We start from the raw sequence: 27,315 nt of genomic DNA on the forward strand, positions 1-27,315 counted from the left end.
TTTTTAGCAAAGGCCAGCTTAGGAGTACCCTAATTAAGTTAATAACAATGTACCTACCTATATAGTTTAAGTTTAAAAAATTTGGCTCTCAAAAGAAATTTCAATCATTGTACTGTTGATATTTGGTTCTGTTGACTAATGAGTTTGCCAACCACTGCCCTAGAGAAATAGTGAAAAGCCTATTTTCATAGCAATACTACTAAATGCATATTTAATTTCATTTGGTCATAATTTTAAAATAAAGGTGTGATAGCTTCTAGAAATCCCCAAATATTCAAGGGTCAAAATTAGTCTTTTTGCCTGAAACAGGGAAGAAAGCATGAAGAAGAGCATTCTGGAATTTTCTTACCTGTTCTTGGTGTGTTTTTACTGCCAACAGGATATCTTTAGTACTGTAACTCTCAAACATCTTGGCAAAATGAACATTATTAATATAAAAGTTTGTTCTTCAGCACATTTGTATTCTTTTTCAGTTATAAGTGTATATTTGTCTATACACACATATTTCTGTTCAAACTAATATGAGAGTGAACATTAAACTGTGTGGTTCTGTAACAAAATCCTGACATAAGCCTAAGTATTCCCTAATAGTACTGCACGTTATTGTCTGGTTACAGCTATTACAAAAAGGCTAAATATAGTATTTTAAGTCCTTCTTTCAAGGTATATATTTAAACTAAAGGTTAAAAACTGGGTGGGAGGAAAAAGTGTTGATTAATAGATAATTCTTGTTGATGACTTGTGTGAAGCTGCTAGTGTGACTATTAGAATTTATTACATATGACATTATGATTTCGATATATTCTTAGGAAAACTAAGACATTTGGTTCAGTCACACCAGAAGAGGCAAAGTCTCCTTGGGAAGCTACAGGTCAGTCCTGAGGCCTGGGCAGCGGGCAGGTGAGTGCTGCTCCATGGTCCTGAGCGAAGGGCGGGGCCTGCCTGGAGAGGGCAGCAGAGGGTTCATGTGGTGTCTGTTCCTGTGGGCGGTGTGGATTTGGTTTGTTTACTTGTTTGTATGTTTGTGGGGAGGGGGCTCTGGTTTATGTGTAAGTACTTCATTTGGGAAATTATTGGCATCCTGGTTTTTTTTAGCCAGTTTGTTTAACAAGAAACTATACTGGTGAAATGTAGAAAAGACAGACAGTCATCTCTAACATTTAAAAAATAACCAAACTTTTATTGTTTTTCTATAAATGACTTTGATGATTTTTAGTAATTTTTATATAAAAACCAGATTGCCTCCTTTGGAAAATAATATCAAAACAAAAGATATCTGGTCCAATGGTAGGCTCTCTCAATTAAAACAAATCATTAAAATCATGTTAGCATCCTTTCTCTTTTAGAACATGTTCCCATCCTTTTTTTATCCTCTTAAGAATGTGAGAAGCATGTGTAATATGAAAAAAAGCCCCACAAACACTTGTAGCTATGACACACACAAAAATTCAGCAATACATTATTAGGATGACAGAAATTGTACAAAGCAGCAATTATAGAGAAAAGGCATTTGGAGATTTCTGTGGTAGCTAGGCTTTCTACCTTTTTTAAAAAAAATGTTTTTACTGATTTCAGAGAAAGGGAGAGGATCAAGAGATAGAAACATGATGAGAATCACTGACCAGCTGCCCCCTACTGGGGACCGAGCCCACAACCCAGGCATGTGCCCTAATCACAGAATCAAACTGTGACCTCCAGGTTCATGGGCAGATGCTCAACCACTGAGCCATACTGGTCAGGCAGCTTTCCATCTTTTTGTGAACACACAGCTTATTAGCTACAAGTTTTTAAGATGTAGGAGAAGACTGACTAAAATATATACGGTAATTGCATTGCTTGTCCCCTTTTATTTCAAAGTTTAGAACAATTACAAGGATTTTGGGGGTAAACATATAGATTCTGGGTCCCTGCTTGCCCTTATAGTTTAGTTCTAACAAGCTTTGCCATTAGGTGTGTAAAGGCAATACCACCCCAACATCCTGAACTTAAAGTTTTCTTCTAAGTGAACACCTGTCTACCAGGGCATTGTATTAAATATCAGTCTACTGTGTAAAAACATAAAGTCAAAGTAAAACTTTATTCTTTAGAGCAGCGGTTCTCAACCTGTGGGTCATGAACCCTTTGGCAGTCGAACGACCCTTTCACAGGGGTCGCCTAAGACCATCCTGCATATTAGATATTTACATTACGATTCATAAGAGTAGCAACATTAGTTATGAAGTAGCAATGAAAATAATTTTATGGTTGGGTCACATGAGGAACTGTATTTAAAGGGCCAGAAGGTTGAGAACCACTGCTCTAGAGGTTAAGATTTTTTTCACTGTATAAAAAGGCTTTTATAGTAAAAACTAGAGGCCCGGTGCATGAAAATTCATGCACTGGAGGGGTTCCTCAGCCTGGCCTTCCCCCTCTCACAGTCCGGGAGCCCTCAGGGGTGGGAGGCGACCCGGCGATCAGGTGAAGGCGACGCCCCTATCACACCTCTGCTGCTGCCACTGCCGGCAGTATAAGCCTCGGCCGGCCCTGGGCGGCTGGGCACCTGCCATCCAAGGCTTGCCTGCGCCTCGGGCCGGCTCTGGGCGGCTGGGGGGCTGAGGGTGGGTCTGGCTGTACCGTGCACCTGCCAACCCCCCCACCCCCACCAGTGGGGCTGAAAGGACTGGGGGACTCCAGCGAAGCTGAGGGATTGGGCGCCGCCATCTTTGTGATATGGGCATGGTCAATTTGCATATTTCTTCTTTATTAGATAGGATAGAAAAGAGGTTAGATGTGTTATTTAGCCCATATATTTTAAAGAATTAAGATACTAAATAATTTTTGTAGGTAACTAAATTTAAGATGTTTACCTTTATCCCATCTTGCTTTTAATAATGTCCAATTAGTATTTACCTTTAAATCATTCAAATTAGATCACTGATAAAATGTAAATAATACAATATAATATAAATAATTTTATTTTTGGTGTGTCTCTAGCCATCGATTGATGGCCATTTTCAGAGTCCTATTTGGTGTAAGTACTGCCGAAGAAAGAACAAGATTTGTCATGGGACTTGTACGTTTCTTTTTGCTGATCCAGTTTTCCATTGCTTCCTTTTCATATGAATAGCCATCTAAAACAAAACAAAACACATACACAAATTATTTGCAATGTAGAAAAAGGAAGTTAGGATCACTAAAATGAGTTGGATATAAAAAACTCCATTACCAAGGTCTTTGTTGTGATATATCACTACTGCCAAATATTTCTGCCACAGTACCCTAATTTCTACCATTTAAGATGCACTAAGATTGCACAAATCACCCTGAACAGTGTCAGTATTTTACTGATTCATTTTGAACACTACAACTGTCAAATTCAGATGTAGTGGAAAGGAAGAAAAGAGCCAGGCAGAGTATAGTGGTACTGAAGATACATAAGAACAGATACTGAGAGATTCTAAAACTCATCCCACTAAGTACTTGACAGTAAAGGTATGTATGATGCAAAAAATATTTCAGATCCACTGGCTAAAATTTGTAATGCCATGCTCTTGCAAAATTCTTTGCCTTTGCACATAAAAAGATTGGAGTTTTTGCTTCACTACACCTTTTTATACTGGTAACCCTTTCTCTTAAACTGAAAATATCAGTCCCTTAATTACATGTACAAAGTTACCTTTTTGCTTTAATCTACAATGCATACAACTGTTTCAAACGGACAATGTCTACATGTTACTGACAGAAGAGATCCAGTAGAGTTGTGTAATTGCAAAACTGTTTGAAAGTCATTTGAAAAAAACTTGTTTATGTTACCAACTTGACATATAATTTGATCCATTTCTTTCCCTTTTAATCCTCCCAATTTTGAGAGATTGATTTGGCTTTCATGATTGATTTTAACTGTACATTCAAGTGGTTTCTAAGTAAAAATTGTAAAACAAGGTACATTCAGAGGAGTCCTTTCTATGTCCTTTCTCTTACAGGTAACCATGTATATTAGTTTTTGTTTAGTTTTTCCTTTTCTTTTTTGAAAATATAAGCAAATGTATGTGTACACACACAATTCATATGCATTCTTACATGAAAGCTAACGTACTATATACTATTTTGTACTTGTTTGCTTTTTTATTTAACTACTAGAGGCCCAGTGCACGAAATTAGTGCACTGGTGGGGAAGGGTCCCTCAGCCCGGCCTGCATGCTCTCACAGTTCAAGACCCCTCAGGGAATGTCCGGGAGCACTTGCTCCTTAACACCTGCCTGCTCGCTGCTCTTTACTGCTCGGCTCACTGCTCCTTAGCACTGCCGCAGAAGCAGGAGAGGCTCCCGCCACCACAGCTGTGCTCATCAGCCGTGAGCCCAGCTTCTGGCTGAGCGGTGCTCCCCGTGGCAGCTCCTGCGTTGAGCGTCTGGCCCCTGGTGGTCAGTGCGCATTGCAGTGACTGGTCATTCCACCATTCGGTCGATTTGCATATTAGGCTTTTATTATATAGGATATCTTGCTTGTTATCTCTTCCCCACAGTACTCTACTGTATGGATGTATTGGTGAACACCTGGGTTATTTAGAATCTTTGCCTTTTACAAATAGTGCTTCAATGAACAGTAATATCATTTTTGGGGAAATTCCAGAAGTAGAATTGCTGCACCAAAGGGTAAACATATATAATTTGCTATATATGCCAATATTTCCATAGGAATTCTACCATTGTTTTTATTCCTACTAACAATGTTGATGAGAATTCCTTTTCCCCTGAGCTTCACCCAAGAGAATATGTTGTCAAACTGGATTTTTATCAGTCTCTAATGAGCAATGGTATAGTATCAGGTAGTTTTATTTTATTACACAGGAAATAGAACACTTTCCATATGTTTAAGAACCATTTGCTTTTCCTTGTTCTATGAATTGACTTCTATTTTTGGCCCATTTTTCTATTAGGTTGCCTTTTTCTTAATTTAGGAAGATTTTTTTTTAATTGAGATATAATTGACATAATGTATTAGTTTCAAGTATACAATATAATGATTCTCTCTCTCTCTCTCTCTCTATATATATATATATATAATCTCACACCAAAGGGCTTTTTGTATCCTGAAAGTTATATGGTCACATACACTGAGTGGCCAGACTATTATGACCACCTGACGTTTGTAGGCAAATTAGCTATAATTTCGTGCCGAAGTTGCTAGAGAGCCATACCATTATAAATAGGGAAGCAGGTTGTTTACCACGACAGTAGAAGTGATTTTTTTCTGAAGATATGGGTAAACAACGTGATTTAACAGCCTTTGAACGTGGGATATATATATATCAAAATGATCATTACAACAGGCCTAGTAAATGTCCATTACTACACAGTTACAAATTTTTCTTTTTTTTCTTGTGATGAGAAACTTTTAAGACCCACTCTCTTAGCAACTTTCTAATATACAATGCGGTATTAACTGTCCCCAGGACATACTGATTTTATAACTAGAAGTTTGTAGGTTTTGACTATCTTCACCCATTTTACCTACTCCTTTACCCACCCAACCCACCCCTGGCAACTAACAATCTGTTCTATGAGTTTGGTGTTTTGTTTTAGATTCTACATATAAGTGAGGTTTATATGGTGTTTGTCTTTCTCTGACTTATTTAGCTCGAGGTCCATCCATGATAACAAATGTCAGGATTTCCTTCCTTATGGTGGAATAATATTCCATTGTACATATATACATTTTTTTAACCATCCACTGATGGACACTTGGACTGTTTACATGCCTTGGCTATCCTATATTATAAAAAGGTAATATGCAAATTGACCCTCACTCTGTCACACTGTCCCAAGATGACTGTGCCCACAGCGGAGGCAGGGTTCCCGTAACGAGCCTTAACAGGGACCTGAGGCTGCGTGGCACCAGGCCAGGGCGGGGGACCTCAGACCGCACCCCCCACCTGGTGGGGCTTGATGGGGGTCCTGAGGCTGAGCCCCCCACCCTGGTGGGGCTTGATGGGGGTGGGGCTGGCTGGGTCTGGATCTTGCACGATTTCAAGGCACACGCAGGTGGGCAGGGACTTGACTCTGGGTCCCGCGGCATGCCCCAGACTCTGACAGGAGGAAGATTTTCATATACATCTTACTAATTTTCTTTCATCTCTGACACTTCTATTACAGAGAAAGGGCAAATAGCAATATTAAAATATTTCCTCTAATTCCCTTTTAATGTGCACAAATTTCATGCACCGGACCACTAGTTGTAAATAATGTTACAATGAATGTCGAAGGTGCAGATATCTTTTCAAGTTGGTGATTTATCCTTCAGATAATACCCAGAATTGGAATTGCTGAATCATATGGTAATTCTGTTTTTTAATTTTTTGAGGAACCTCCACAGTATTTCCCAAAGTGGTTGCACCAGTGTACATTCCCACCAACAGTGTACTAGGGTTCCTTTTTCTCTACCATTTCACCAACACTTCTTTTCCTTTTGATAACAGTAATTTCTGATGGGTGTGCACTGATATATCATGGTTTTGGTTTACATTTTAAAACCTGATTAGTGATTTTGAGCACCTGTTTGCCCGTCTGTATGTCTTGGAAAAAATGTCTATTTAGATCATCTGCCCATTTCTTAATTGGATTGTTTGGGGGGTTTTTTTGTTTTGTATTTTTGCTATTGCATGGTATGAGTTCTATATATATTTCAGGTATTAACCCTTATCAGATATACTTTATTTGCAAATATGTTCTCATTCAGGAGATAGTCTTTTTCGTTTTATTGTTCGTTTCCTTTGATGTGCACCAACTTTTTAGTTTGATGCTGTCCCACTTTATTTTTGCAGTTCTGCTGCCTTTAAAAAGTCATCCCCAAGGCCAATGTCAAGAACCTTACCACCTATGTTTTCTTCTAGTTTCTGTTTTCAGGTCTTATACTCAAGTCTCTAATTCATTTGAGTTGATTTTTAAAAAAATATATTTTATTGATTTTCTACAGAGAGGAAGGGAGAGTGATAGTTAGAAACATTGATGAGCTGAAACCGGTTTGGCTCAGTGGATAGAGCGTCGGCCTGTGGACTGAAAGGTCCCGGGTTCGATTCTGGTCAAGGGCATGTACCTGGGTTGCGGGCACATCCCCAGTAGGAGATGTGCAGGAGGCAGCTGATCAATGTTTCTCTCTCATCGATGTTTCTAACTCTCTATCTCTCTCCCTTCCTCTCTGTAAAAAATCAATAAAATATATTTTTTTAAAAAAGAAACATCTATGAGAGAGAAACATCGATCAGTTGCCTCCTGCACACCTCCCACTGAGGATGTGCCTGCAACCAAGGTACATGCCCCTGACCGGAATCGAACCCAGGACCCTTCAGTCCGCAGGCCGACACTCTATGCACTGAGCCAAACCGGTTAGGGCCATTTGAGTTGATTTTTGTGTATGGGGTACAATAGTGGTCCAGTTTCAGTTTATGACATGTGGCTATTTAGTTTTCCCAACACCATTTATTGAAGAGACTATCCTTTTCCTATTGTATGTTCCTGGTTCCTCTGTTATAAATTAATTGATTTTACATGTATGGTTTTATTTCTTGGCTTTCCATTCAGTTCTGTTGATTTATGTCTTTATGCCAATACCATACTGTTTTGATTACTATAGCTCTGTAATATAGTTTGAGATCAGGAATTGTAATACCTCCAGCTGTGTTCTTCTTTCTCAAGATTACTTCAGGTATTTGGGATCTTTCATAGTTCTCAAATTGTAGGATTGTTTGATTTCATTGAAAAATACCATTGGAATTTTGATAGGGATTGCACTAAATTTATATATTGCTTTGGGCAGTATGGGCATTTTAATATTAATTCTTATCCATGAGCACAGAAAATCTTTCCATTTATTTTGTGTTTTCTTCAGTTTCTTTCATCAATGTCTTATAATTTTAGTATACAGGTTTTTCACATCCCTGGTTAAATGAATTTTTAGGTATTTTATTCACTTAAATATGATTGTAAACGGGATTGCTTTAATTTTTTTGGTAGCCTGTAACTAGTATACAGAAATACAACTAAATTTTATGTAGTTATTTTGTATTCTGGCCACTTTACTGAAATCGTTGATTAGTTGTTAACAGTTTTTTGGTGGAGTTTTTAGAGGTTTCTGTGTATAATATCATGACATCTACAAACAGAGGTACTTTTACTTCTTCCTTTCCAATTTGGATGTCTTTTATCTTTTTTCTTGCTTATGTGCTCTGGATAAGACTTCCAATACTATCTATCTATACATACATAAAGGCTAATATGCTGTGTCCGAATGGTAGCTATGACGTGCACTGACCACCAGGGGGCACACACTCAACGCAGGAGCTGCTGTAACACACACTGGCCATTTACAAAGAAACAGCACCGCGGACCTGGTGCCAACAAAGCAACATTCGGCTTCCTGCAAGTGGGACACAGGCCCCACCACCACCCTGGAGTGACAGCCCACCAAATTGCAGCCAATGCTGCCGAGACCCTATGGCGCAAAATGCAACTGGCAGCCCACAGCCCAGCACAGAAATGGTGGCTGTGGGCACCGAGTAATGATGTCACATAGCAATGCCCGGCTTCCTCTCCAAGTGAGTAGCCTCCTTGCAGTTTCTTCAGCCAAGAAACATGACTTGCTTTTAGCCAGGTGCAAATATTTTACACTTTAACCCAACGTCTGTGAAGCGTTTTCCAGTGCCTCATCTCATTTGATCCTCACAGAAGTCCTGGAGTAGGTAGGTAGGAGACTCGATGGAATCCTATTTTCTTTTCATTAGCCAGAAAACGGAGATGTAGAAAGTTTAGAAACTTGACCCGACTGAAAAGAAGAAAGAAATGGTGGACCTTGAAAATGACTTCAGGTTTTTCTCACAGCACAGCATATAGTCAAAAACTGCTGCAGTTAAATATTTTACCCTTTGTTCTCCCTACATGATCTACAATAATAATCTGCTTGGTGTTGATATTTACTGCTACGTTGCTGACAAATTACCTGAAAGAGAAGTTGGGGTGCTTCACTGGGCTGGAAAAACTTTAGCTAAATCAGAAAGCAGCTCTAATTAAGCAAGTTTATTCTATATATATAAAAGGCTAAGTTGACTCGCACATATGCAACACATATAAAGCTCTCACTGATGCCAATCACACGCATGTGTTTCAATCTGTCATTGTTGATCGTGAATTTGGTTGACACTTCTATTACTAAGAAAGGGCGAATAGCAATATTAAAATCTTTCTTCTAATTTCCTTTCACTGTGCACGAATCCGTGCACCAGGACACTAGTGTTAAATAAAAGTGGCAAGAGTGATCTTTCTATTCACTCTCGTTCCTGAACTGAAGGAAAAGCTTTTCACCACTGATTATGATGTTGGTTGTGGGCTTATCCTACATGATATATATATGCAAATTTTTATTGCTTTTAGAGATGGAGGAGAGAGAGATGGAAACATCAATGATGAGAGAGAATCATTGACTGGCTGCCTCCTTCATGACTGAGGATCAAGCCTGCAACCTGAGCATGTGCCCTGACCAGAAATAGAATCATGACCTCCTGGTTCATAGGTCGACACTCAACCACAGCTGGGCCTACATGGTCTTTACTATGTTGAGGTATGTTCCCTCTCCTACCAACTTTGTTGAGAGTTTCAATCATAAATGGATGTTATATTTTGGCAAGTGCTTTTTCTACATCTATTGAGATAACTACACAATATTTATCCTTAATTTTGTTAATGTGGTATGTCACACTGATTTATGAGTGTTGAAATATCCTGGCGTCCCTGGAACAAATTTCACTTGATCGTGGTGTATGATCTTTTTAATGCATTGAATTTGGTTTGCTAATATTTTGAGAATTTTTCCATCTATGTTCATCAGAAATATTGGCATATTTTCTTTTCTTGTAGTGTCTTTGTCTGGGTCATGCTGGTGATACAAAATGAATTTGGATAAGTTCCTTCCCTCTTCTGTTTTATGAAAGTTTGAGAACGATTAGTATTAATTCTTCTTTAAGTGATTTTTTAAATATCTATGGAATATTAACACTCCATCTATTTTTCACTTATTTCTATTTTTCACTTATTTCGATCGGCTGCCTCCTTCAGGTTATCAAGGAATTTACCTGTATATTCATCTGGACATTGTACAGTTTCATTTTTATGTTGATATATCAGATCCATTTGGAATTAATTTTAGATGTACAATATAGGGAGGTAAAGCTAGTTTTATCCTTTTCCATATGACTATTCAGTGGTAAAAATACCACTTGTTTAAATTATTTTTCCCACTGATTTAAAATGCCATTTTTATCATTCACTGAGTTTCCAAATGCACTTGGATCAATTTCTGGATTCTTAAAAATTACTTTCCATCGGTCTGTCTATTCATGTGCCAGTTGCACAGTGTGTTATTTATAGCGGTTTTATAACATGTCCTCACATCTGGGAGTGCCAGTGACCGTCCTCTTTGTTGTGTGTTCTTTCCAATGGAACCTCATAATCACCTTCTGAATCTCCAGAGAGAAACCAAATAGTCTTCTTGTCTATCACCATGTTATGCTTTCTATGGATGTTTTATAGTTTTGTTGTGTCTGGTAAATTCTGCATATTTATGTGTAGAGTTTTGCTTTTGTTATTGTAAATTAAGTCCTTTGTTATACCTTTGTGTTTACACACATGAAAGTTATTTATTTCTCTTTCATTTAACTTGTTAAATGCTGATTAGCCCTATTAACCTATTGTCTCTCAGCTCCAAACCCATTTCTGTTTTACCAGCTGGCTCCTTGTTAGATCCTGGACAGGACTCTCTAAAGCAGTAGTTCTCAACCTTAGCTGCACATTAGAATCACCTGGGAATCTTTTTAAAATCCTGATTCCTGGGCCTCATCCTCTGGAAATTCTGTTTCTTTGTTACTAATGTTGTGGCCCCACTCCATAACAAAGAAACAGAATTTCCGGAGGATGAGGCCCAGAAATCAGGGTTTTAAAAAGATTCCCAGGTGATTCTAATGTGCAGCCAAGGTTGAGAACCACTGCTCTAAAGGAAGACAGACACAGAGTGAAGGCTCCTCTCAGCACTGTGCCTGGCCATGACACTTCACCTGGCAGGAGTAGTCACTCTTCAGATTTCTTTGCTTGCTTCATTGTTGGCACTGCCCAAATTTGTCTTATCCTTCCCTTTTTAGAGAAACTAGTGTCAGTTAGGTAGCTCCCCCTTCTTAGAGGCCTTGATAACCTCAACTTCTCTTTGTTCCCTAAGTCCTAGAGATGGTAGATGCTTTCTGCAGATACTGTTACTGCCTTTTGCTTTCATTTAAGATATAATTTACAGACTTGTGCAACCATCACCACTATCTAATTTCAGAATATTTTCATCACTCCATAAAGAAACCTGCAGCCATTAGCAGTCACTCTCCCTTACCTTGGGAACCACTATTTTGTCTTTGTAGATATAAACAGAATCACACAATATGTGGTCTTTGGCATCTTTCACTTAGCATAATAATGTTTCTAAGGTTCATCCATGGCTGATTAATATTCCATTGAATGATTATACCACATTTTATTTATTCATCCAATAATTGGGACATTTGAGTTCTTTCCACTCTTTGGCTATTACCAATAAAGGTACTATGAACGTTCATGTACAACCTTTTATGGCAACATATATTTTTAATTCTCTTGGATATATAGCTAGGAATACAATTGGTGGATCACATGGTAAGTGTGTTTGAGGAACTGTGAACTGTTTGCAACAGCAGCTCCACCATTTTAAAACTTCTCACTAGCATTATTTCTTCATATCCTTAATACATTATTTTCCTTTTTTAAATTCTAGTCATCCTAGTGGATATAAAGTGGTATCTCACTGTGGTTTTGATTTTCATTTCTCTAATGATATTGTCTTTTCTAGTGCTTATTGGCCATTTATACACCTCCTGTGGAGAAAGGTCTTCTAATCTTTTGCCTATTTTTAATTGGGTTATTTGTCTTACTGTTGAGTTGTAAGATCAATTTAATAAGGCAAATAAACAGCAGATTCTTGAATAATGTCATTCTGTTTAAAATCCTTTAGTTATAATGTTGATTAGATGGTGTGGGAACTTAATTCTTGTTAATATCATTTAGCCTATGGTAAAATTGGATTTGTTATGTCATTTTGTTTAAAGACAGAACATATTAGCAACATTAAGTGTGAGGACTTATATGGACTTATGTTTTTAAAGATTTCAGGGAGAGAGAAACATCAATGATGAAAGAGAATCATTGATCGGCTGCCTCCTGCACACCCCACACTGAAGATCAAGCACGCAACCTGGGCATATGCTCTGACCAGGAATCAAACTGTGACCTCCTGGTTCATAGGTCGATGCTTAATCATTGAGCCACACCCCAGCTGGGCTGGACTTAATTTTTATTTATAAAAAATGTATGATAAATGAGCTAATTCACTTGCCGCTATGCTAGATAAATCTGATAATAGCATGTTTTTAACCTTCCAGATGAAAAGGGCACAGGTTTATTGTTAATCTTAGTTATATTCTCTCTTGATTACATAATACTGTTTCTGATGGTGGTGCTTGTTGCTTAAATATGGTTTTGAATGTCAGGGTTTGAGATATATATTACTTATATTACTTTGATCTGTTTTGGATGGAGAGTATGATCAAGTCTATCACTGTGTTTTCTCTGGATGCCATCTGCAGTTTTTAAGTCTGGGACTGCATAGCTAGTAATGGTTGCCTTCACTGAGAATCGTGGTTTTCAGAATTATAGAGTATCCTCCTGTATCTTTGTAAATTTGGGGCATGTCTTAATTCTGCTTTTGCAGACAAGTATGTAACCCTCTTATTTCTAACCTTTCTGAATCCTTGTTTTAGTTTGGGTTTAGCTTTGTTAGCAGAAGTACTAGTATGTTTGGTAATAGTGCTATCATTCTTTTTTTATATTTCACCATAGTAAGGAGCTGATTTAATCTATGTTGATGCTTAAGGAGGTTTGTATTTTTTATTTACTGATTATGTTTACACTAATATCTATTAAAAATAAGACAACAAGAACATTATTAGTGTATACTGGTTTCTTACTATAATATTCAAATTAGTTAGTAATCTTTTTCTCTCCCTCAAAAATTTAGCAACTAAATTTCAAATAGGCTTTTACTTAGTTAGCTTTTAGTTTTTCATAGGTTTATTATATCTACATTGTGAGAGCATATTATCGTCATATAGTATTTTGTTGCCTTTGTCAGGTAGCAATGAATAAAATGTCAACTCCTTCACTCTAGGAAGGTACAGGTTATGTACTACAGGAAAGGCAGTTACACTAGCCATAGTTTACCCTAACATTTAATATCAACTTTCCATTGTATCAGAAAATAGTGATACCCTGAAATAATCAACAGTTTTTACTGGTGGATCTACATTCTAGTTTTTATATATTGTAAATTTTGAAACAGTTCTACCAAAGTTCATCTCAAAGGAGCAAGAGGGGTTATTAGAGATACAGAAAGCTTTTCATCTATAAATGAAAAAGCAATGAGACATTATTATAACTAAAAATAAATAACTGGTACTCCTGGTTTCTTTTAAAAATCATACCTGAAATTTACTACAACTAGAGTTAGCTTATTTGAAATCAAATGTGTCACCAGGGGGGAAACTAGCAATTTTGAAAAGAAATACATAGTGTACATTACATTCAGTTTTAACTAGGTTTATCTTCACTACCTTTTAAAGTTTTCATCCAAACAGTACCATCTGATTCTTACTATAAACCAACATCTTTAACAGGCAGTTCTAACACAAGATCTAGTAAGCTCCATTCACAAAATCTTATTTCAAAAATCAGTTTGATATACTCAGATGAATGGGTTCTGGCAAAATACTGTTATTTATAAGATGCTTTCATTCTAGATTTCCATTTCTGGGTATATTATGCTTAGAAATGGTAACTAGAAGAAGCATCTTTTTACATGGATTTGAAGCATCCAGGTTCAAACGGCTTCACCCTAATGAAAGGTCAAGTGAAAAATTAGCTCACTGGCCTGGGTTCTGAATACTATCTCTGTTCAAGAAAAAAAGCTTTGTCAGCCCACATGTGGTCCTGGGAAATGGACAAAGCAAGTTCTACACCCTCGTCCATGCTGTAATTCCACAGGTACTACTCCACTGAAGTCAAAGGAACACAGGCAGACAAACAGAGACCAGGATCCTACAAACGTCAAAAAATGAAAATAACCTGTGAGTATTTCTAAACTAATGAAACAGTACACTATGAAAAAGAAATATTTAATACCCATACAGCCACTGTTTCTCTAAGTTAGACTGCCCCAGAGCACTGTTACCTACATTTAATCTGCAAACAACCTTATGAATAACTTTCCAAGGTCACACAAATAGGGAATAACAGAGCTGGAGTGTAAACTCAAGCAGTCTATGCCCTTAGTCTACATGCCAAGCCAGATTTCCTGAAATAATAAGCAGTCAATGAGAATGTTAAATAGCATTAAGACAGACAATCAGAATAAATGGCTCATACGTAGGTCTGAGAACTTTAAAGTCTAAAGAAATGAGGTATAGAGAATGCAAGTGGCTGAAAGTTTTCCAGAACTGATAAAAAGGCATGAAATTGCATTGAAGAAGAACAAGAGAATGTGTTCTCTATACATACATAATTGAAATAAAACTTTAGAGAAAAAGCAAAGTGGTTAGACAGGTTTTTAACAGTGTGAACACTGATTTTTCTATTCCTCAGTTCACCCCCAAATTAATAAAAATGTCAAGATTTTCTTAAAATGTATCTGAAGTCTAAATGGCCAAAGCCAATTTTTAAAATAATGAAAGGTGAGAAAATTTATCCAACAGCAATATTTAAATAAGTGTACCTATACTTATTATGAAGAGTTTTTCTATAGAATTACTTGGAGAATGATGTCTATCAACAGAGTAAAGGTTAATTTGTAGCACATTCATACCATAAAATACTGTCCTGTAGTTGAGAATTAAGTAGTTCTGAACATATACTGACAAGGAATATTATCTGATTCATAAAATAAGAGGAATTTTTTAAAAGTATGTATCATATCCCATATGTTATAGATCAAATTATAAATGGATAGAAGGATAAACCAGGGTATAGAAGGGTCTCCCCATTTCCAAAGTATATATTTCTGTATGATTCTTCAATGCTATTTTCATAATTTAAAAGGATGAATGAATACAAACACTGTGTAAGAATGTTGAAATACAGGCAGAAACAGGTCTTGGAAATTTTTCTGAGGCAATTAAATTTAATAAAGTGCATGCCTTCCAAAAAAGGACACATGATAATTCAGGAAAGGAAAAGTAGAAGGGAACTAGAAGAAAGCAAAGTAAACTGGAAACATGTTGGAAGGAATTATTCCAAATGTATCAATCACTTCAATTCTATTAGAAATGAGGACTATTTTTTTAAATTAAAACTAATTCAGCTTATGTTTCCCACAGAAAGGCTAAAAAGACTTTCAAGATTATGCAAGGCGAAAAAAGTTTTTCCCAAACGGTTATTTACTGTATGATTTCAATTCCATTCATACAGCTCTTTAAAATGGAGGCTAGATTATTGGTGGAGGTGAGAAGAGAACAGGCAGGTAATGGATGTACATAGATAGAAAAAGGCAACAGCAGGGGTCGGGTCCTTGTGGGTTTGGAACTGTCCTGACAGATGGTTAATGCTCAAACCCCCAATTGGACAACATTGTGTAGAACTTAACACACACACGTAAAACTAGGCAAAGTGTACAAGATACCGCTCTCTGTTAGATCTTAGATCTGCATGTAAATCTATAATTGCTTCAATAAAAAAATAAAAATAAATGGGTGGCACCACAAAAGTTGAAAGACACAGCTTTGGAGCAACTTACAATTCTGGTGAAAGTGTAAAAGATTTAACCACTCTGAATAACTGAATGTTATATCTGTTCCTATGAATATACCCACTAGAAACATATATGTATGTACACCAAAACTATGAATAAAGGTTCAGGGCAACAGTGACCATCAGTAGTAGAATGGACAAATAAATTAGTATATTCACACATAAGAATGAACAAATTAGTGCTTTGTGCAACAGGGACAAATCACCCAAACATGATGCTTAATAAAAGAAGTTAGACCCAAAAGAGATATACTTTGATTCAATTTAGATGAAGTTTAATAAAATATGTTCTGATTAACCTATAATGTTAAAATAGAAATAGACAAATGGGGGTACTGATTACCCTTGGTGAAAGATTGTTCGTGATGTATACTTATGTTTATTTTAGAAATATACCATGTAGGTATAAAGAGCCAAGCTTAAAATGAATGAGACAAAATACATTAAATGATGCCAACGAGAATATGTTAAGTTGACTAAAAAAATGTAGACCTCCAAGAAAAGAGAATATTCACAAGTCTAATTTGATGAGCCAACCTTTTAAAAGCTAGATTTGAATTCATAACAATATGTGGTTTAAAACTCTCCTACAAAGAAGAAACTCTATATCATGATTTCACTGATAAGTCTTATCAAACATTTAAGGGGAAAATAATAGTAATACTATACAAACACTTACCAACTCACTTTACAAGGCCAGAATTACCTTCAGACGGACATTACAAGAAAACTATAGCACTTACATCAAATACAGCATATCTAAAGAGGATAGTACCTAAAGGGTATACACACACACACATTCTACAAAACAGATCCAGAGACATAGAAGGATGAAACAGACTGAAGAATTTCAGAGGGAAGGTGGGGAGTGATTAACTGGAGAACTTATATGCATAGCCCATGGACACAGACAATAGAGCGGTGTAGACCTGGGCGGGTGTGGGGTAGAGGTAGTCAATGGGAAACAAAGGAGACATCTGTAATGCTTTCAACAAAAATCGCTTGTGGTTCTATACACTAATAATAAAAAACTATAGAGGAAATCGCATTTACAGATAAAATTAAAAGCACAAATAAAAGTAAAAATATCCCGTGTTCGTGGATTTGAAGACTCAACAGTTAAAATTCCCATGCTACCCAAAACAATCACAATCCTAATGACTTCTTTACAGAAATAGAAAAATACATCCTAAAAATCATATAGATTTGCAAGGGATCCTGAATTGTCAAAATAAATAATCTTGGGAAAGGAAAACAAAGTTGGACACTCACATTTCCAAAGTTACTACAAATTGACAGTAATGGTGTGGTATGGCATAAAGACAGACATGTATACCAATAGAATAGACAGTCCAGAAATAAGCCTTCACATAGTCTAATGTTTTCAACAAGGGTGTTCACGCACTCTTGAGCACGCCTGGCCTTTGCTCCTCTTTTCTCTCCTCCCCCTACCCAACTCTCTCTCTGGAGCATACACACAACCTTCCTTCTGTTCTTCCCTCAGGGGTGTTATCTTTGCTTTCTTTTGCCTTTGTAACTTGTTTCCTGCATCGACACAGCCCAGCTGGCTCACTTCTACCTCTGTGACTTTCTAACTAATTGCATTAGAGTTCTTGATTCTGAATTCTTTCTTAACCAAACTCAAGGATAGAGGTCTAATTCCACAATTAACAATTCTATACATAGAAAACCCTAAAGATTCCATCAAAAGACTATAGTAAAACTGCAAAATATAAAATCAATGTACAAAAAAATCTGTTGCATTTCTATATACTAACAATAAAATAATGGTAAAAAGTGAAGAAAATCCCATTTGCAACTGCAACCAAAAGGATAAAATACCTAAGTTTATTTGTTAAAGAAAGTGAAGGACCTATCACAGAAAACTACAGGACACTGTTGAAAGAAAGTGAAGATACAAAGATATTCTAGGTTCATGGATTGGAAGAAATAACATAGTTAAAATGTCCATATTACTTAAAGCAATATACAGACATAATGCAATTCCCATCAAAACCCCAATGACATTTTTCAAAGAAATAGAAAAACAAAACAAAAAAAGAACACCCCATGACATTTGTATGGAACCCCAAATAGCCAAAGCAATACTGAGAAAAAAAACAAAGCTGGAGGAATCACATTCCCGAACTTCAAATTACACTACAAAGCCATAATAATTAAAACAGCATGGTACTGGCAGAAAAATAGACAAATAGATGAATAAAATAGGATAGAGAGCCCAGAAATAAATCCATGCATATATGAGCAACTAATTTTCAACAAAGGAGCCAAAAACATACAATGGAGAAAGGAAAGCCTCTTCAACATAAATGGTGGTGGAAAAATTGGAAAACCACATACAATAGAATGAAACTAGAATACTATCTGACACCATACACAAAAATTAACTCAAAATTGATTCAAGATTTAAAACATAGGTACTAAACTTATGGACCTTAGTCTCACAAGGGTTTTTGTGAACTTAACCTTAAATGCAAGGGAAGTAAAAGCAAAAATAAATGAATGGACTACCTCAAAATGAAGGCTTCTAAGAAAACTTTTTAAAAAATAAAAGCTTCTACACAGCAAAAAAATTAACAGAAGGGCAAACAAGAAAATGGGAGAATATGTTTGCAAATATACTTCCAAAATATATAAAGAACTCATACAAGTCAACAACAAAAAAACAAACCAATTGAAAAATGAGCAGAGGACCAGAGCAGGTACTTTTCCCAAGAAGTCATACAAATGGCCAACAGATATATGAAAAGATGCTCACCCTCACTAGCTATTAAGATAAATGCAAACCAAACCACAATGATATACCATCGAACACCTGTTAGAATGGCTATTACCATAAGACAAGAAATAACAAGTGTTGGAAAGGATGTGGAGAAAAGAGAACCCTTGTACAGTCTGATGGGAATATAAATTGGTGCAGCCTCTATGGAAAACAGTATGAAGGCTCCTCAAAAAAACTAAGAATAGAACAACCATATGACCCCAACAATCCCTCTTCTAAGTACCCCAAAATTTTGAAAACACTTATTCATAAAAGATATACGTACCACTATGTTCACTGCAGCATTCTTCACAATAGCCAAGTCATAAAAAAAATTTAAGTGTCTTCTGACAGATGATTGGATAAAAAAGACATCACATACACACACTACTCAACCATAAGTAATAAATGGATATTGAGAGTATCATGCTAAGTGAAATATGTCAGATGGAAAAGGACAAGAATCCTTCCTCCCTCTGCAAAGATTGCATCCATATGCTTTCACTCGTATGTGGGATAAAAGACAGAAAGCAATGAACAAACAGAACAGAACAAAAACTTACAAAGGTAACAGTGGCAGGTACCAGAGGGAAATGGGTAGAGGGAAGATGAATAAGGTAAAGGGAGCCAAATATATGGTGATGGAAGGAGATTAGACTCTGGGTGGTGAACACACAGTGCAATATGCAGATGTTATATTATAGAACTGTACACCTAAAACTTATTAACAAATGTTACCCAAATAAATTCAATTTTTAAAAAAATGATGAGGTAAAGATACTAGGTAAAAAGAAAATTTATTGCCTAACAATATAAGCAATGTATTTCCAAACAATCATTAAACTCACCAAAATAGAGTTATAAAATTCAATAATAGGGTTTAATCTCCAACATTTATAGGGAACTCATACAACTTAACAAAAGGAAGATAATCCAATCAAAAAATGGGCAAAGGACCTAAATAGACACTTTTCAAAAGAGGACATTCAGAAAGCCAAGAGACATATGAAAACATGCTCAAAGTCACTAATCATCCGAGAGATGCAAATCAAAACAACAATGAGGTATCATCTCACACCTGTCAGAATGGCTATCAACAAATCAACAAATGACAAGTGCTGGAGAGGATGCGGAGAAAAGGGAACACTCGTGCACTGCTGGTGGGAATGCAGACTGGTACAGCCACTGTGGAAGACAGTATGGAGTTTCCTCAAAAAGTTAAAAATGGAACTCCCATTTGACCAGTGATCCCACTTCTAGGAATATATCCCAAGAAACCAGAAACACCAATCAGAAAGGATATATGCACCCCTATGTTCATAGCAACACAATTTACCATAGTGATGATCTGGAAACAGCCTAAGTGCCCATCAGCAGATGAATGGATTAGAAAACTGTGGCACATTTACACAATGGAATACTATGTTGCTGTAAAAAAGAAGGAATTCTTACCATTTGCAACAGCATGGATGGAACTGGAGAGCATTATGCTAAGTGAAATAAGCCAGTCAATGAAAGAAAAATACCACATGATCTCACTCATTTATGGATAATAAAGACCATTATAAACCAATAAACAAAAATAGATACAGAGGCAGAGCAGCATCGAACAGACTGAAAAATTACAGTGGGAAGGCCGGGGAGGATTGGAGCGGGGGTGGGGTAAAAGATCAACCAAAGGACTTGTATGCATGCATATAAGCATAACCAATGGACACAAGACACTGGGGGATAGGGGAGGCCGGGTGAAGGTCAAGGGAGGGGGGAAGGAGACATATGTAATACTCTTTGTAATACTTTAAGCAATAAAACAAAATTTAAAAAATAAAATAAAATAGTTGCAAAAAAAGAGAAAAGAAATACTTCAGTTATTTTTAATGGGAAAAAAAATTCAATGATAACAAAACGAAAAACAGGTACACTTAAATATATTGCTATTAGCACTGTAAACTTTTTATGGATAGAAAAATCTAATGACAAAGTTAACAAAAACTATCAAGACTGTTCTTTTTCATGTTCATAAAGTATTCTTTGATTGGCTAATTCTGCTTTGGGGCACACATGTCATGAAAATAACCCTAAATAATGGTAACAGCAGAAAGAAAGGAGTACCAAGATGTGCAGCACTATTTACAATATAAAGATTTGTGGACTCATACATACACCAAATAGAAGAGTCAAACAAAATGTAGCATAGAGTCACAATGGAATAAAGTTATTAAAACTGAAAATTATGTAGACTAAGTCAATACTCAAATACAGTGTATATAGATTACATATATAATGTTTTACACAAATTTAAAACAACATGGACTCTGATTACAACTATGTCATGTATGTATGTCTGTTTATTAATAAAGATTAGAAATTAACATGGAATGATGCAGCTTTATAATCTTTAAATTCTTATTTTGTAAGGTTGTTTAAATCATGATAAACTAAACATAATAGCTCTGAACAGTCAATCCTCAAAAAAACCCACAAAATTTTAACTTTACATTCTAGTAACTATACATTTCACAAGTTTAAGTAAAGTTTGTAAAACCTACTCCCTTTGTCTCTCATCTTATTCAAATCTACAACATCCAACTTTATTTATTAAGAAATACACGTTTTTCCTAGAAATATATAACCTTCCAAGACTAAATCATAAAGAATTGGAAAATCTAAACAGATTGATCAGCAGTGAGGGAATTGAAACAACCATCAAAACCTCCCCCAAAAAACAAAAGTCCAGGACCAAATGGCTTTACCAATGAATTTTACCAAAAAAATTGAAGACGAGGCAATACTTTCTAATACATTTTATGAGGCCAAAACCTGGCAAGGATAACACACACATAAAAAGAAAACTCCAGACCAATATCTCTGATGAATACAAATGCAAAAATCCTAAACAAAATACTACTAAATCGAGTACAACAATACATAAAAAATAAATAAATAATACATCACGACCAAGTGGGGTTCATTCCAGGGGCACAAATTTGGTTCAACGTACACAAAATCAATCAATATGTTAGTACATTAACAAAAGAAAGGATAAAAATCATATGATCTTATCAATAGACACAGAAAGTATTTGCTAAGATACAACATCCATTTATGATTATAACACTCAATAAAATAGGAATAGAAGGAAAGTACCTCACCATAATAAAGGCCATATATGATAAACCCTCAGCTAATATCATACTCAATGGTGGAAAACTGAAAGCTTTTCCTCTAAGATCAGGAACAAGACAAAGATGTCCACTCTCACCACTCTTATTCAACATAGCTCTGGAAGCTCTAGCCAGAGCTATAAGGCAAGAGAGAGAAATAAAAGGCATCAAAAAGAAGGAAGAAGTAAAACTGTCACTTTTTGTGGATGATATGACTCCGTATATAGAAAGCCCTAAAGACACCACCAAAAAACTATTAGAAACAACAAAGACAATCAAGTTGCAGGATATAAAAATCCATTGCTATCCTGTGTACTAACAACAAAACTTAAGAAAAAAAAATTATTTTTGCAATTGCAACCAGAAGAATAAAATACCTAGGAATAAACTTAAAGAATGTGAAAGACCTATATACTAAAAATTACAAAACATTATTAAAACAGATTGAAAAAGACACAACAAAATGGAAAAATATCCCATGTTCACACATTGGAAGAATCATCATAGTTAAAATGGCTAAAGCAATATATAGATTTAATGCAATCCCCATCAAAATCCCAATGTCATTTTTAAAAGAACTAGGACAAGAAATCATCAGATTTGTATGGAACCACAAAAGACCCCCCCAAATAGCCAAAGCAATCCTGAGAAAAAAAGAATGAAGCTGGAGGTATCACATTAACTGACTTCAAATTATACTACAGAGCTATGATAATCAAAACAGCATGGTATTGGCAGAGAAACAGACATACAGAATAGAGAGCCCAGATATAAAAACCACATGTATATGGGCAGAAAATTTTTGACAAAGGGGCCAGAAGCACACATTGGAGTAAAGAGTCTCTTCAATAAATGATGCTGGGAAAATTGGAAAGCCACATGGAAAAGAATGAAACTGATTACAGTTTGTCCCCATGTACCAAAATTAATTCAAAATGGATCAAAGACCTAAATATAAAACCCGAAACAATAAGTTACATAGGCCCAGGCTGGTTTTGCTCAGTGGCTAGAAGGGTCCCTGGTTTGATTTTGGTCAAGGGCACATGCACAGGTTGTGGACTCAAGTCCCAGTGGGGGCGTGCAGGAGGTAGCCTATCAATGATTCTCTCTCATCATTGATGTTTCTCTCTCACTCTCTCCCTCTCCCTTCCTCTCTGAAATCAATAAAAATATTTTAGAAAACAAATAAATAAGTTACATAGAAAATACAGGTACCAAACTTATGGACCTTGGTTGTAGAGAACATTTTATGAACCTAACCCCAAAGGTAAGAGAAGTAAAGGCAAAAATAAATGAATGGGACTATATCAAACTAAAAAGCTTCTGCACAGCTTAAGAAACTGACAACAAAGCAAAGAGGCAGCCAACAAAATGGGAGATATTTGCAAACAGTGGCTCTGACAAAAGTTTAATTTCCAAAATATATAATGAACCCATAAAACTCAACACCAAACACACAAACAACCCAATCAAAAAATGAGCAAAAGACGTGAACAGACACCTCTCCCAAGAAGACATACAAACAGCCAACAGATACATGAAAAGATGTTCAACCTACTAGCAATTAGCAGAGGTGGGGAACCTTTTTTCTGCAAAGGCCATCTGGGTATTTATAACATCATTCTTGGGCCATACAAAATTATCAACTTGAAAATTAGCCTGCTATATTTGGTCAAACATTTCATTAACTCACCCTTAACGCCTTGGCAGAGCCAGACCAAATGATTTTGCGCTATTCGGCCCTTGGGCCGGACGTTTCCCACCCTGAATTAGGGAAATGCAAATCAAAACTACAATAAGGCCGAAACCGGTTTGGCTCAGTGGATAGAGCGTCGGCCTGGGGACTGAAAGGTCCCGGGTTTGATTCCGGTCAAGGGCATGTACGTTGGTTGCGGGCACACCCCCAGTAGGAGATGTGCAGGAGGCAGCTGGTCGATGTTTCTCTCGCATCAATGTTTCTAACTCTCTATCCCTCTCTCTTCCTCTCTGTAAAAAATCAATAAAATATATTTTTAAAAAAACTACAATAAGGTACCACCTCATGCTTGTTAGAATGGCTATTATCAACAAGACAAATAGTAACAAGTGTTGGAGCGGCTGTGGAGAAAGGAAACCCTCATTCACTGCTGGTGGGAATGTAAACTGATACAGCCACTATAGAAAAACAGTCTGGACTATCATAGGATCCAGCAATGCCTCTTCTGGGTATCTACCTGAAAACCTCGAAATCATGTATTTGCAAAGATATATGCACCCCATGCTCATTGCAGCATTATGCATGGAGGCCAAGACATGAAAACAACTAAAGTGTCCTGCGATAGAGGATTAGAATACTACTTGGGCATAAGAAAGAATGGACCTTGAGAATATTATGCTAAGTGAAATAGGTGAGTCAGAAAAAGCTAAGAACCATGATTTCACTCATATGTGGGATATAAAACTGAAATTCATGGACACAAACAGCAGTGTGGTAGTTGCCAGAGGGAAGGGGGTACTTAATATATGGTGATGGGAGATTTGACTTGGGTGGTGGGCACACAATGCAATATACAGATCTTGTAACACAGAAACCCACACCTGAAACCTCTATGATCATATTAACCAATGTCACCCTAATAAATTTAAAAAAAAGAAATATACAATATTTACCAATAATTTACCTCCGATATAATGAGTTTAAAAAACAAACAAACACAAAAAAACTACTTCCAAGAAACAGAAGAGGAATTTTGAAATTTATCCACATTTATAAAACTTATGTAAACTGTCTACATTATTTATTCACTTAGCACACAGTATGCTCTCAAACTTAGAAGAGTATCACACATACCTGAAGCGATGACAGGATCCTGCATAAGCTCCCTAGTGATTGGACATATAAATTCATCAGGAATTTCAGAAGAAAGGGTTTTCACCTTTGTCCTGAGCTCTTCGATTTTCCTCAGAACTTTACTGCGCAGCCCTAGAGATTCTAAAAAGAAATTTACTCTGTTAGGACTGGAGAACTCCTGGTAACTTTTATGCAAATCTAACAAATAGAGGAAGATTTTATCTGTTACAAGTAAAAACCTTCAGACACTGTTTACCACATTGAACTGTTTTCTTTATAAATCCTTTCATGAATTTTTATAGTATAGAATATTGTGTGGTTAATATAAATCAGCAACTAACAAACTATTTATTCTAAACAATCTTAGATTCTGAAAGTTCCTCAATAATTTTAGATTGCTGAACACTAATATACTACACAAAATCAGAAAAGGCTTGTTATTATTGATTAGACAACAGAATTCCTAAAAATAAATTTTAAAGATGGTCAGCATAATAATGTAAACAGCAGTATGATGATTGCCAGAGGAAAGGGGGATATGTGGAGGTAGAAGGGGTAAGGGGAATAAATAGAGATGGAAAGAGGTGTGGCTGGTGTGGCTCAGTGTTTGAGCACTGACCCATGAATCAGGAGGTCACAGATTGATTCCAGGTCAGAGCATGTGCACAAGTTTCGGGCTCCAATCCCAGTAGGGGGCGTGCATGAGGCAGCAGATCAATGATCTCTCTCATCATTGATGTTTCTCTCTCTCTCCCCCTTCCTCTTCGAAATCAATAAAAACATATTTTTTAAAAGAGAGACTTGACTTGAGGTGGTAAACACACAATATGATATACAGATGATGTGTTGTGGAACTATATAACCTATATAATATTAAACGGTCACCCCAATAAATTCAATAAAATATCCCATCTTATGTTTTTAAACTTTATGAAATTGGATATATTATTTGCTAATTCTCGTATGAAACACAATCACAAATAAAGTTCATCTGTTTGTCTAAGACTGTATACACGTTTCATTCATTTGTATTTTTACTTTTATCTTAAGTTTTAAAATACTTAATTTTTAATTTCAGGAAGTTTAGTGTTACTAGCTGTTTAGAACAAGGTAATAGCACTACTTTAGGTGGAGGTGTTTGGGGTGCTGTGGATGGCAGAAAAGAATTACATTTCAGAATGCCCCATAGTTCCCATGAAAAGCACATCAATTTTCTTTCTATTGGTGTCTATACACACCTTGGAAAAGATAGCAGAGACACCTTTTCAAGGACATTTGCAAACATCCTTGGAAGCTAGAAAGTGTCTCCCTTCCAATCAGAAGGCAAGTCTGTTTCCAGATAAGTAAAAAGATAATGTCTTTTCTTGGGCTGGTTTGTTAGCAATCCCCTTATAAGATTGGCAGGGGTGGGTGGTAAGGGTTTCTCAGCTGTGACACAAACATACATTGGCCCCACAAGGCTTAGGGGGGAAGGGGAACCAATCTGAACATGAGGCTCATGCTGCCTGCTGTGCCGTAAGCTGTTTAAATCTATTTGGACTCCCTGACCATATCAAAGGAAGTGTGGCAAGCCAACTTAGCAACTGCCTGCCTCTTAGGGACTGCTCACTGCATACTGAGATTCCTACGTAATTCACGGAACCAAACTGAGGATTTGTTAAACAATTTTTAAAAAGCACCAGAGCAGGTATATAATTAGACAGTAGTCATCTCATTTAAAGGGATAATTATACAACATCTAATAAGAAGATATAAAAACATTTAATATTCTGAAAAATATATTTCCCATTCTGTCAAAAATATTATACATGGGCTAATATTTAGAATCTTATGTAATACTAGTAGCCCAGTGCACAAAATTAGTGCACATTAAAAGGGAATTAGCAGAAATATTTTAATACTGCTATTTGCCCTTTCTCTATAATAGAAGTGTGAGAGATGAAATTAGTGAAATGTATATGAAAATAATATATAAATTAATAAACAGCAACAAAAGGATATAACAACAACAGAGGCATGATATAAAAACGACAAAAACATGATATGAAAACACCAAAAACATGATATAAAAACAATAAAAACATGATATAAAAACAACAGTGATCTAAACAATGACTGATAAAGTGATTAAACTTATTCTAATATCTCCCTGTACACCACATTAAGAGTGAAAACACTTTCAGAGTGCTTGACTAATTTCCTTTGTGCTGAAGTATTTAGAACTTTAACGTCACATGCTCTTCGATCTCGAGAGAAAGCAACATATAACTGACCATGTGGGAAAACGGGTTCAGGTAGGAATATGCCTACTCTGTCTAGAGTTTGTCCTTGTGATTTATTAATAGTCATCGCAAATGCTGGCATCACAGGAAACTGTCGTTGAATTAATTTAAATGGGAGGCCAGTGTCAGATGGGGACAAATTAATTCTTGGAATCAGAACAACCTCTCCTTCTGCAAATCCTGTTAATACTTCAGTTTCGATAATGTTAGGTCGTAATTTTTGATAATAAATCTGGTACCATTATAAAGACCCCATTTACTATTAAGATTTCTCAATAGCATGATGATTGCACCCACTTTCAATTTTAATTTATGACACAGCATTCCCGAAGGAGTAATACTATTAAGAAATTCGATGGGAAAA

General features: G+C 36.2%; 1 protein-coding gene across 2 annotated transcripts in view; it reads right to left on the reverse strand.

Annotated features, from left to right (window-relative positions):
- Nucleotides 1-2,928: 2,928 nt before the first annotated feature.
- WDSUB1 (WD repeat, sterile alpha motif and U-box domain containing 1) overlaps nucleotides 2,929-27,315 on the reverse strand; it is a 49,765-nt gene continuing 25,378 nt past the window's right edge. The window contains exons 10-11 of one of the 2 annotated variants that reach the window (XM_005859337.2): nucleotides 24,670-24,810; nucleotides 2,929-3,110 (exon numbers count right to left, since the gene is read on the reverse strand). In XM_005859337.2, coding sequence (XP_005859399.1) covers nucleotides 2,953-3,110; nucleotides 24,670-24,810 — 299 coding nt within the window. In that variant the 3' untranslated portion in view covers nucleotides 2,929-2,952. The remainder of the gene's footprint in view (nucleotides 3,111-24,669; nucleotides 24,811-27,315) is intronic. The other variant, XM_005859338.2, reaches the window with a different exon arrangement.

Source organism: Myotis brandtii, unplaced genomic scaffold (assembly GCF_000412655.1).
Source record: "Myotis brandtii unplaced genomic scaffold, ASM41265v1 scaffold125, whole genome shotgun sequence".
Lineage (NCBI taxonomy): Eukaryota > Metazoa > Chordata > Mammalia > Chiroptera > Vespertilionidae > Myotis > Myotis brandtii.